The sequence below is a fragment of the Dromaius novaehollandiae genome, chromosome 1, assembly GCF_036370855.1.
Source record: "Dromaius novaehollandiae isolate bDroNov1 chromosome 1, bDroNov1.hap1, whole genome shotgun sequence".
In the NCBI taxonomy this organism is placed as follows: Eukaryota; Metazoa; Chordata; class Aves; order Casuariiformes; family Dromaiidae; genus Dromaius; species Dromaius novaehollandiae.
This window is the reverse complement of record NC_088098.1, coordinates 132,344,147-132,356,992: the sequence shown is the minus strand read 5'-3', so window position 1 is coordinate 132,356,992 and position 12,846 is coordinate 132,344,147. Positions and strand designations below refer to the sequence as shown.

Sequence of the window (12,846 nt, the reverse complement as noted above, 5' to 3'; positions counted from 1 at the left end):
GCTGCTGGGGGAAGGGATGCCCTGGAGTTCACACAAGCTCTGGGGCTCAACCCCACCGTGCCCCCTGGCTTTGCAGCAGGCACTGGAAGCAGCACAGCATCAGAGCAGCTCGCCAACAGCACTCCGCGCACCAAAGCTCCCAGCGCAGATCTCGGAAGCCTTCCCAGCTTCCCCTCTGCTCTTTTGTGTGTCTAAGAATTGGCCCAGGACTTATTCAGTCCAACGTCACATGAACAAAATACCAAAAAGCAAAGGCTCCTTCCATAAAGTGAATTGATCTTGACCACTTACCCCTGGCATCCCCCTGATGCTCAAAAAGCAGATTCAACTGAGAAGCTGGAAGACCACTGCCTACAGAAAGAGCTGGTTCTTCTGATCCCAGAGGCAAAGGGTTGCTGGGCCACCTGAGAAACATGCTCAAATCTCACCGCTTGCCTTTCCTGTCCTACGCCCTTCCCTCACCAGGTTTCTCAGGGCCACGTGAGCTTCCCCAGGGACACTGCAGGTGCTGGGGCTGCACCTTGCCGTGGCCTTCCTATGGGATCCTACGAGGGCCTTTACTCCTTGCCCTCTCCTGCAAGCTGGCAGTAGGGGTGACAAATGTTTTTTGAGGCGGCAACTGTTTGCCTGTGGTCCTCTGGAAAGCTAGGAGTCCACTTTTGCCCCCTTAACAGAGAGCACAGAGGAGCCTGGGCTTTCCTCCAAATACAGCTGTATTCCCTTTTCTGCCTTACCGCCAATATTCACGGCTTCAGTGTTTGGGAGCAGAGCAATGCCATTTCTTTTGGTTACCTTTTGTGCCATTTCTAAGGCCAGTATTGTTCTTCCTATCACAGTCCTTTTTACTCTCTTGCCCGAACAGCCCCCTCTCACTTTGCTCCACTTGGAGACGGTCAGCTTCTGCGCACAGAAGACCATTGCACTAACCCCCAGCAGCCTCTCATCTCACTTTAGCACTCCTCTAACCTATTGCTCAGAGCTGCATGGCCATCCTTCGCAGCGCCACCTTCCCCTCTCGGTCCCCAAATCCACCAGGATTCAGCGGGGCACTCCCAGTGAGTTCACTTGCACTCCAAGGCTCCTCCATGCTCCCCCATTCGGATGAATGAATCCTTAAGGACAGCCCGAGCTGGGAAACTACAGTGATGAGGGGACCGAGGGCAGCCCTTGATGCAGGGCAACTCTCTGACAGCCCCTCTCCCTCATCCAACCCTGCTGTAAGTGCTGTGCATTACATCCAGACACAGAGGACCAAACAGCCAAGGACTCGCACCATTCTAGCCCAACAGGTTTTTTATTCTCTTCGGAATGGGCACAGGTTTTTTATTCTGTTCGGGATAGGCACCGGAAGTCGCCTGGAGCTGTTGTTGAGATTTTCATTTTCTACGGCAAGTTCATCCTTTTCTGTTCTGCTCCCTGGTTTTGCTCTGCCTTCCTCTGTACTTGACTCCTCTCTGTTGGAGGCAGCGGCAGGATTAGCTTCCCTGCAACAACGAGAATGGCTTTCAGGAAAAGAGTACTCACTGCCAGGAAGGAAGAGTCCACCTAAGAAAGCTAACAGCAGACGTCTCAACAGAGTCCTCTCAACAGCTCACCAGGCACTCCACCATACTATCCCTACACATGCTTCGCTGCTAAGAGCAGCCATGTACTAAAGAATGTCGGAAAAGAACAACTCACTGTTTTCTCTTCCTCAGCCGGAAAGTAACTACACATGTCAGTACTACGGCAAACAGTATGGAGCCCGAGACTGCAGTGCTCAGGACCAAACGCTGCTTTCGTCGGCCTTTATGAGCTGCAGCCTCGGCATCTTTGTCACCAGCAAGGCCTGCAGGAAAGGAGACAATCCCATACATGCCTGGGTTCTGCAGGACTGATAATCTCACTGGGTGGCTGGGATTTCCAGGCAATTTTACATGCCGTGGTGTTGCTATCGCTGATTCTGGTCTCTTGGCAGCGGCGGACAAGAAAGCTCATTGACACTTCTCAGGGGCAAGAGCCCACTGGCCAGTGAAAGCCTGAACCAGCGCTACCCCTACCTGTGCCCCTGGGCTTCAGGGAGGGCATGTGTGCTGGGCACCTTGCATTCCCCAGGAGGGCAATAAAAGAGGGAAAAGGAGAAAATACTAATAGAAAAATCAAAAGGAAAGGAAGACAGATTACTTACCCCTGCGATCTCCCTGAGGCTCAAGCAGAGGCTTCAGCCCCTGAGAAGCTGCAGAAGCTTCACTGACTTGAGGGACATCTGTAATTACACACGGAGGAGAAGACGGTAAAATACCTGGGGCAATGCACCTGTTCGTAAAGGAACTCTAGTGCACTGAAAGGGATGTTGCTATGCCCTGGGTAGGCCTAGAGTTGCACAGTGGCCGAGGGGCCTACCTGACCTTTGGCTAGGGACACGGCGGCTCTCACAGTAAACCAATAGTCACACCTCACCTCCGGGATTCCCCAGAGACTAATTGCAAGCATCTCCACAGACCAGAGACAAAAGTCATCTTCAGAAAGCCGCTCCTGCCTTGCTTTAGAACACCTCCCATACTCTAGTACCTCAACATTAACAAACGCAGTGAAGAACACGCTTGTAGAAGAGACCCTCGACAAGCTCTGCGGCTTGCCAATGCCTGCAAGGTGTGACGCGGTGTGTCACTGCGGCGAGGCTCTGATCAATCCCTTTCTCCTGCGTAAGGCACAGCTCATCCATAGCTGTTTCCAAAACCTCAAGTTTACAATGATTACCCTTAACACAGAGTGAAATCTACCCACCAGCTGCTCTCTGCAACTCCTTCAAGATTTCCTGCAGGAGTTTAGAATACTTCTCAGAGGACTTTCCTCTCTGGGCCTTATACTTCCTCTGCCGAGGACCTAAACAGAAAGTATTAAGTTAAACTGCACACGAACAAGATACGCACAAGTAAATGCTCCTTCTTTCAAATAACCCAAAAGAGTAGGCAAATAGTCACGACTCACCTGTACGATTCCCCAGAGATTCTACATGGGCATCCAGATGAGAAGCTGCATAGCCATCTCCTGCGGCCACATCTGTAACCAAAGAGATGAGCAGAGCTCTCATTACCTATTTCTGTATGCTGCTTCGGATTTGAATGGTAGCGAATGAGCATGGAACGTCTCATTACAGCAAGGCACTCGTCTTGCCCTTCCGCTCCTGAGTCTTTGGCAAACACTCATCGGGTGCCTGCACAGGTACCACGTGCCTACAAATGCAAGCATGCTGGGAAAGGATGCCCTGGAGTTCACCTGAGCCCTAAGCTCAACCCCAGCAAGCCTGCTGGCTTTGCTGTAGGCACTGGAAAAGCACAAGGCTGGAGGAGCCAGGCAAAGCGCAGATCTCTGAAGCCCTCCCAAAGCCCACTCCGCTCTTTTGCAGGCATGAGCCTCGGCCAAGGACTGAAGCTACACGGCCCGTGAATACAACTCCGAAACCAAAGGCTCCTCCCAGGAAGTGAATACATCTCCACCACTTACTCCTGGCATGCCCCTGAGGCTCAGAAGTGGGATCCAGCTGGGAACCTAGAAGGCCACCGCCTGCAGGAACACCTGTAAGCAAACACAGACAAGACAAGTTTTCATTACGTCGTGCAACATACTTCTGCAGAAGTGACTTGCTGTGAATGGAAGGGGAATGCGGGACACACGTGCAGTCCAAGAGTCTCCCAGCTGCAGGAGGGCCAGGGGCGCTTGTTGCCTGGGCCCTGCTGCCTCTCCAAATGCTCTGTCAAGGCGCTACCCAGCGCCCCCCAAGCACCCCCACGACAAACACACAGCCCCACGGTGCTTTCTTCCGAGGAGGTCTCTAACGTACACCAAGGTGTTAAAGAATAGTGAATTGAAACTGTCTAGAGATAGCTGCTTAGCACAACTTATATAAAACTTGCTTAGCATGAGTAGCTAAATTTGCTGAAGCCTTAGGCCACACTTGGATAAAGTAATGAACCTTTACCTAGTTTAGTAAAAAACAGTGCCTCAGAGCTCGTTCAGGCTGGGAAGATAAGGAAGCCACACACAGTCTGCGTTCCTGTGTCACCCACTCCGAAAGGGAAGACGTCAAAACATTGAAAAATAAGACCTTGGGAGACAACCGCAAGACCCAACAAAGGTACAACCGTCATCAGAGACCGCAAAAACCAAAGGTAAGGAGAAAAACAGCTTACCTAGGAACAACGATGAGATCCAATGAGGAGCAGGAGACCCCAGACCTAAAAATTACTATTGGTCTAACTACTGTGTGAGGGGTGGGAAATTTAAGTTGAAAAACCTATAATTGCCCAGGATTTGTTTTTGTTAGGGTCCCTCTTTGGAGGCACCCAGCTCGAGCTGTAATTACGGCACGCACGTGATTAAAATTTAATTATTTAATTTGCTTTGATTTTGATTGGCTCTGAACTTTACCTGCGGGAACCTAGGGTCGAGCCCTGTTATGGTGGCCGACAAGCCTAACTTCCATAACAAAGGAAACCAGAACTCTACGAACAGGCAACCTTCAGGACTGGAGGACAACAAGGATCGTTTACATTGCTCACGCACAGGAGCCCACTGGCCGGTGGAGGACTGAACCAGCACTACCCCTAGTTGTTCTGCTGCCCTTTGGTCAGCACATGTGTGCTGCAGACCTTGGCTTCCTCCGGACTGCACTACAGAGGCGGAAAAGACATACTTCTCTCTTCAACTGAGTATCTGCTGACTACTCACCTCCAGGTTCAAATCCAGGGTCCAGAGAAGAAGAGAAATCTCCATCACCCACGGCCACATCTGTACCCAAACACATGAGAATGGCTCCCATTACTTTCTTCTTCCCGTTACAACTTCTTCACAAAGCAATGGTAGCGAATGGAAGGGGGGCCACGATGGGACATATATGTAGGTCGGGAGTCTCAAAGCTGTGGAGGGCAGAGATGACCTTCTGCCCAGCACCTGGCAGCTCTCAAAGGAAAGAAATGCTCACAACTTACCCCTGGGGACCCCTCGCGGCTCTAAAGCACGTGGACGACCTGGAGAAGAAGGATGAAGTACAAGTTCACAGGAACAAAATAGTACAAAGAAAGTTCTTATTCTTTCTGGGACGTAAAAACTGACTACGTACCCCTGGGAAGACCCAGAGGCTCAACAAGACGATGCAGCTGAGCGGCTGGATAATCATCAAATACAGCCACATCTGTAACCAAACACAGATGGGAGGAGTTCTCATGATGTATTTCCATAGATGACTTCTGATTTGAAGGGTGGTGAGTGGTGGGGAACATATAATCACACCGTACTTCCGCTCATGGGCACCTTGCAAACGCTTAGCGGGTGTCTGCAGTGGCACCCTATGGGCATAAATCTAAGCAGGCACGGAGCTGCTGGGGGAAAGGGTGCCCTGGAGTTCACACAAGCTCTAGGCTCAACCCCACCGTGCCCCCTGGCTTTGCAGCAGGCACTGGAAGCAGCACAGGCTCAGGGGGACTCAGCAACAGTGCTTTGCAAGCCAAAGCACCCAGCACAGATCTCGGAAGCCTTCCCCAGGTCACACATGAGGGTCGAGAGCCTCACAAGTGCAGAGGAGCCGGGGGGAACCTGTCGGCTGGGATCTGGCAGCTCTCCAAATCCTGCATCCAGGCGCCATACGACAGCCCCCAAGCACCCCCAGGACAAACACGCGGGCCCTCGGCACCTCCTTCCAGGGAGCTCTCTAACGCACAGCACTCTGCAAAGGGGGAACCCTCAGCACCGCAGGACACGAAGGATCGTTTACACTGCGCGGGCACAAGAGCTCCCCGGCCAGCGAAAGGCCAAAGCGGCGCCAGGAAAGGCATGCTTCTGGTCTTGCCAGGGAGGGGACGGTCCCCTGAGGACTCACCTCCAGCATCTTCCCAAGCCTTCGGTCCCGCATCCGGCCAAGCACCGGCATCGCCATCGCCGCCGGGCACCGCTGCAACCCCCCGCGGGGACGACAGCTCCCGTCACCCAGCGCCAGGTGCTGCTCCAGGCACAGCTCTCGCCCCCGGCGCCCCCCAGCGCACCCCCCTCCCCGCGGCCCCACGAGCCTCGCCGAGCCGCTCCCGGCCCCCGCCGCCGCCTCCCGCCGCCCCCGGCCGCCCCGGCCGCTCGCCGGCCGGCCCCGCGGCCCCCAGGCTGCCGCGCCGCGCCGTGCGGGGGCGGCGCTGCCTCCGTCGCCGCCCGCCCGCCCTACCTGGGCCCGGCGCTGCCCGCGGAGCAGCCCGGCTGTCCCGGGCACGCAGGGCCGCCAGGAGGCCGAGCAGCAGCAGCAGGCGACGCCCGGGGCCGGACGCCCCCCGCGCTCGCACCATGCTGCCCGTCGCCAGCAGCCGCCCCCCGCCGGCGCCCTCGAGCAACGCGCGCGCGGAGCGGCGTCTGCGGGGCGCGGCGCGGCACAACGCACCGCAGCGGAAAGCACCGCACCGCAGCGGAAAGCACCGCACCGCACTGCACCGCACTGCACTGCACCGCAGCGGAAAGCACCGCACCGCAGCGCAAAGCAGCGCACTGCCCCGCAGCACAACGCAACACCGCGCAGCACAACGCAGCACAATGCACCGCGGGGCCCCTCTGTGAGCTCAGGGGCGCCCTCCGCGCGCCTCCGCGGCGGCCCGCGCTCCCTCCGCGCGCCGGCGCCGGCGCCGGCGCCGCCCTGTGCGGGCAGCCCGGGCATGCTGGCGGCCGGGGGTGCTGCTGCCGCCCTCGAGGAGCCCCTCGGGGGCAGCCCGGCTCTCTGCCCACACGCTCGCGCCCCTGCGCTCGCCTCGCTGCTCGGCAGCTCCGCGCCAGCGCCTGCTCCGGCCTCGCTCGCTGCTCTCCTTCCCGCCCCCGCTGCCGCCGCTCTGCTCCAGCGCCAGCGCTAGCGCCAGCTGTGCACTTCCGGAGCTGGCCCAGGGGCAGCTGCTGACAGGCGGGGGGGCTCCAGTGCCAAGCCTGTGCCCCAGCTCTCCTCCCCCGTCCAGCTGGGATTCCGCCTCCCGCTTCCTTGCTGGCACCACTGCCTCTGTCCCCTTTGCTTTGGGACCAACATTTCAGGCCTCCTTGGGCCTTGGGACATCCTAGAACTGCTAAAGCCCTAAAGAAACGTTACATCAAAATGGTTTATTTCTAGCTGTGTGTTGCCAGTTTGGCAAAAGAGCTCATGTATCCCTAACTGACCTGTCCTCCATGTAATGCAAAAAATCCCGCCCACTGGTCAAAAAGCCCCATGCCCGGGTGAAGACCCCTGCCCTGAGCATGCGTAGTGGTAAAATGGTGTGTAAGGAGTATTATAATTGTCTGTAAATTACTACCCAATCAGTGTAAAAAAAGGAAACTCTGAACCTGGAGGATGAGAAAAAATGGCCAGAAATATCACTCTGTATTTCTTTAGGTATACCATAGGTATGCATCAGTTGCTCCAAGCCTTGTACAGTGGCGGACTGATTTGCATGAGAGGTGGGATATGTATACATAAGAGTCGTGTAGGTGTTTACGGTGGTTAGAATACACTTTCTTCCCTGTGAAGGGGGCAGTGGGCCTACATAATCTATTTTCCAGGTTGTAAATGGTTGTTTAGCTTGTTTAAAGTGACCATATGTACTAGTTAGAGGTACTTTTACTTCCTTCAAACAGGTGGAACAATTAGCATGCGCAGTCTTATGCCAGTGTAGCACCAGCATGGGGTGGCCTCGTGACAAGTCCCAAGCTTGAGCGGTGACAGGGCCCCGATGCCCTGACTGTTCGTGCGCTTGTCGGGCCTGTTTTAACTCTGAGGGGGTTGCCATCTGGTCAACCGCTGTATTATATTGCGTTTCAAGAGTCTCTTGCTTTTGATGGGCATTAACATGTCGTACTGAAATAATTTTTGTCTGCACAATACTCCAATTTTTTCCCACAAGGAGCTTCCCCAAAGTTCCCTATTAGGTATTTTCCATTGTGCGGCAGCCCATGCTGGCAGCCAAGCCTGCAGGGCTTTGTACACCACCCAACTATCTGTGTAGAGATAGCGTGCATCTCCTTCATCTAAAGCTGTAGCTGCGGCTTTTAGTTCAGCCCATTGACTGGAGTATCCTGTGTCGGAGGCCAAACCGATAGTGTCTGTGGCAGGGTTGTATGCCACAGAAGGCCATGTGCGTTCTCCTGCCCAAGCATACACTGCACTGCCATCGGAAAACCCAGCCCACTCCTGCTGTTCAGGAGACAACATCTCAAAGGGAGGAGCTTCTTGTACCGGTGACACTTCTGCCGGGGGGGCAGGAAGGGGTAGACCCTCCAGTTCAGATAGTAATGGCATGTGCTCAAACTGTACTTCTCCCAGGAAAGTGGCATGTGGGGTGCTTAACTCCTCCTTTCCCCCTTTCAGTCGAGCCTGCAAATAGTGTTTCCACTTCCATTGCGTTGCAGCTTCGGCTACTCCAACACGGGCTCTAACAGTGTCATCATTTTCCCACGCTTGAACTGGGATGGGTGTATGCACAGTAACGTGACTGCGTCCAGTAATTTGTTCTGTGTCCTGCAGGACCCATACCACTGCCAGGAGTTGTTTTTCTAAGGGGGTGTAATTTGCTGTAGCTCCTTGCAATGAGCAGGACCAGAACCCTGTGGGCTCATGCCGTGCATGAGCACATTGCTGCCATGACCCCCCAGATACTGTATCTTCCATAATCGCAACTTGTAATTCAAAGGGTTGTCCTTCATAGGGTGTGAATAACTCAGTGTTGAACTGCCACTTCCTTGCACAAATTGAAAGCCCACTGGTGCTCTTTGGTCCACTGCCACTGACTGCTTTTCTTTGTTAAACGCTGCAAGGGCCGCATCGAGTATGCTGAATGAGGTATAAAAGTTGGCCAAAATCCTAGGAGACCTAGGAAAGCTTGCAGCTGTTTTACAGGCGTAGGGACAGGGTATTGCTGGACAGTATTAGGCACTTTTTCAGGAATGGCCTTCGTTTGTCCTCTCCACGCTGCTCCTGGAAATTGGTCCTTGTACCTTTTGGGGGTTCAGAGCCCATCCCCTATCCTGGAAAGCACGCGTCAGTGCCATTAGCTGCTCTTTCACCTGATTTTCAGATGGTCCCATTGTCAAAATATCATCGATGCAATGATGACTAGTGCACTCTGGGAGAGGTGTTGGGAGGTCGGCAGCGACCATGTGATGACGTATAGTGGGACTATGCCTATATCCCTGCAGAAGGACCTGGAATGTATACTGCTTACCGTTCCAAGTGAAGGCAAATTGGTGCTGCAAGGCTGGGGATATAGCGATAGAGAGAAAAGCATTTGCCAGATCCACCACAGCCTTCCATTCTTGCGAATTTTTGCCCACTTCTTCTAACAAAGTCACCATATCGGGGACCACTGCCATGGGGGGTGGGACCACCTTATTCAGTTCTCTATAATCCACAGGCATGTGCCGTGAGCCATCCAGCTTCTTCACAGGCCGTACTGGGCTATTAAAGGCTGATAGGGCAGGGTGTATCATCTGTGCATGTAACAGAGCATCTATTGTTTCTTGAATTTCTGTTTCTCCTCCTGGTATTCTGTACTGTTTGATTTGCACAACGGTAGGTGGTACAGGCAAATGTATGGGGTCCCATTTTGGGTACCCTCTGACTAGAGAGATTACTCGCACTTGTGGCAGTGAGGGACTTCTTCCAAAAGAGAGCTATCTTTGTGTTGTGTGTCTCTCTCGACCTAACAACACATCAATTCCTAAAATACATTCATGAATGGGTGCCAATAAGACTGGAGGAGAGAAGGGAGGGTTTTTCCCCATCACTAAAGTAACTATTGCCTGCACAGCGGGGGTGGCAGAGCCGCCCAAACCGCAGATGTGCGTTGCTGCTTTTGCAAGGTTTATGGCACTGTGTAGCACTGTAACTTCTGCTCCTGTGTCTACTAAAGCCAGCACAGCTATTTCCCCTCCCGAGTGCCATCTAATTCGCAGGGGTACGTATGCGCGTCGGTCCCCCAGATGATATGCTGCAAAGCTTCTTTTTGGCCTTGTTTCATGCTATGTTATAGTATCACTGCTCTGTAAAAGCCCTTGTCCACACCCATCACACCCTCATAAAGATTGGGACAGCCTGTGACTAGCACCCCGTCGTGGGGGTGGAATGTATGGACTAATGCGGAAGAGTGTTGAGGAGATAGGTGATGGGAACTAGCCAGACTGTCCCAGGAGGGAAAAGAAACAGCGTAAACTGTCCTGCACATCTCATCTGTTACAACCCCTAGCTTGGCATGCTTTAGCGGCTATAATATCACATGACCATTTCATGATCACAACGCAATTCTGCTTATTGGGCATGTGCCTGTTGCATAAAAACCTATTAGTCCCCCTCCCCGGGTTCCTCGTCATGGACCAACACTCGGCAGTGCCAGGGCTTCTCCCATCTTCTCATTGCCTGGATCGGGATAACACTGGGGAACCCCCACATAGACACAGAGGTAATAAACGCCTTCTAACGATCGTTGTGTGCGTTGTATTTGTGTATCCGTCCCTGCCTGGGGCTAGGGCGGTGCCCCCACCTTGCACCCACCGTTGGCATAGTTGGCAGGATACACAAATAGCAATGCCGTGGTCTAAGAAGGCGAAGGCGGAAGGCGAGAGCCAGAGGAAAGTTGCTCGCCCTCGACTACCTGGATGGCCCCAGACTGAGCAGTGGGGGCCAGTAGCCGCATTACTTGCCACGTTGGCGGTCCCAGAGGACTGGCCGGAGCTGGCAAAAGGGGAAGACGTCACCCCGAAGGCAGCTGAATCTGCTTTGCGAGCTATACCCTTTCGGGCTGCCTCAGAAGCCTCTCAGAAGTTAGCAGCACGGCTTGGCTGGGCGTTGCTAACGGGTATTAGAGCCCTAGATAATGACGTAGTATCCTTGCAGCAGCAAGTGAAAGAGTTGGAAAAGGAGGTAGGGGATTGGCAAGATGCAAAAGCGATAGCCCAAGAAGTGATTACAGCACAAGCTGAGAAAAGCCAAGATTTAGCCCATAAGATGGAGCGGCTAGCTTTGTGGATGGCTAATAAGCGCCGCGGGCGTTATGGGAAGGTACCCGCTACTGTTTCTCAGGTGCGGGCGATCATAACTCGACCTTCCAGGGATGCAGAGGAGTGGGATGGTAATATTTGGAGTACCTCATCTGACTCGGAAATTCAGTCTGATATCGAGCAAGAACCCACTAACGCTCAGGTGTGGCCGCTTGTTCAGATGTGGGGGGGAGCAACAAATCAATAGGGATACCGTAGAGCAGTCAAGGACCGATATGCCAAAGGAATTACGTGAGCTTTTGAGTACATTTCAACAACAACCGGGGGAGTTATTACTAGCATGGATGGTGAGAGCCTGGAACAAGGGGGCTGCATCATTAACTTTACTAAGGGAAGAACTGGATTTAATGAGCCCGTTGTCCACGGATGCTCAAGTGCAGTATTCTCTCTCCCAGCTTACGCTTGCACGAGAGAGCACCGGTAACCCTGTAGTTGCTCCTTTGCTGTGTCAGTGGTTATGTGCCGCGGTGGTAGGGGCTTTCCTATCTATGGGTGACCTGGCCACCACGGTGGGGGCATGGCGTGCCGTGGAAAAAGGAATAAATATGTTGCAACAGTTGGGGGTAGCCACTGGATTAGTGGACGGTAGTGGCCCTGATGGTGTAGAAATAACTCGGCAAATGAAAACACAGCTATTAAAAGGGGCCCCAAGTGCCTTGAAACCACTGCTGTTAGGGATGGTGATGCCTGCTACTGGTACAGTAGGAGCGCTGGTGAATCATTTGCAAGACCTAGCTTTGGTGGGTGGGCCAGATTCTAAACACTGCCACAAGTGGTCCCACCCCCCATGGCAGTGGTCCCCGATATGGTGACTTTGTTAGAAGAAGTGGGCAAAAATTCGCAAGAATGGAAGGCTGTGGTGGATCTGGCAAATGCTTTTTTCTCTATCGCTATATCCCCAGCCTTGCAGCACCAATTTGCCTTCACTTGGAACGGTAAGCAGTATACATTCCAGGTCCTTCTGCAGGGATATAGGCATAGTCCCACTATACGTCATCACATGGTCGCTGCCGACCTCCCAACACCTCTCCCAGAGTGCACTAGTCATCATTGCATCGATGATATTTTGACAATGGGACCATCTGAAAATCAGGTGAAAGAGCAGCTAATGGCACTGACGCGTGCTTTCCAGGATAGGGGATGGGCTCTGAACCCCCAAAAGGTACAAGGACCAATTTCCAGGAGCAGCGTGGAGAGGACAAACGAAGGCCATTCCTGAAAAAGTGCCTAATACTGTCCAGCAATACCCTGTCCCTACGCCTGTAAAACAGCTGCAAGCTTTCCTAGGTCTCCTAGGATTTTGGCCAACTTTTATACCTCATTCAGCATACTCGATGCGGCCCTTGCAGCGTTTAACAAAGAAAAGCAGTCAGTGGCAGTGGACCAAAGAGCACCAGTGGGCTTTCAATTTGTGCAAGGAAGTGGCAGTTCAACACTGAGTTATTCACACCCTATGAAGGACAACCCTTTGAATTACAAGTTGCGATTATGGAAGATACAGTATCTGGGGGGTCATGGCAGCAATGTGCTCATGCACGGCATGAGCCCATAGGGTTCTGGTCCTGCTCATTGCAAGGAGCTACAGCAAATTACACCCCCTTAGAAAAACAACTCCTGGCAGTGGTATGGGTCCTGCAGGACACAGAACAAATTACTGGACGCAGTCACGTTACTGTGCATACACCCATCCCAGTTCAAGCGTGGGAAAATGATGACACTGTTAGAGCCCGTGTTGGAGTTGCCGAAGCTGCAACGCAATGGAAGTGGAAACACTATTTGCAGGCTCGACTGAAAGGGGGAAAGGAGGAGTTAAGCACCCCA

At 53.4% G+C, this 12,846-nt stretch overlaps 1 protein-coding gene across 3 annotated transcripts; it reads right to left on the bottom strand.

Moving 5' to 3' along the window:
• Window positions 1-1,281: 1,281 nt before the first annotated feature.
• LOC135323829 (uncharacterized) lies at window positions 1,282-6,698 on the bottom strand. Of its 3 annotated transcripts, XM_064498660.1 has the most exons (10): window positions 6,191-6,698; window positions 5,102-5,173; window positions 4,971-5,009; window positions 4,711-4,770; window positions 3,487-3,558; window positions 2,971-3,042; window positions 2,767-2,865; window positions 2,168-2,245; window positions 1,681-1,828; window positions 1,282-1,484 (listed from the first exon to the last, which is right to left on the bottom strand). In XM_064498660.1, exons 1-10 carry the CDS (start codon window positions 6,306-6,308, stop codon window positions 1,295-1,297), a joined length of 948 nt encoding a protein of 315 aa, XP_064354730.1. In that variant the 5' UTR covers window positions 6,309-6,698; the 3' UTR covers window positions 1,282-1,294. The 3 variants fall into 3 exon arrangements, with proteins under 3 accessions (XP_064354730.1, XP_064354737.1, XP_064354744.1); XM_064498667.1 differs by lacking the exon at window positions 4,711-4,770; XM_064498674.1 differs by lacking the exon at window positions 1,681-1,828 and having other exon boundaries at window positions 1,308-1,484.
• Window positions 6,699-12,846: the final 6,148 nt, after the last annotated feature.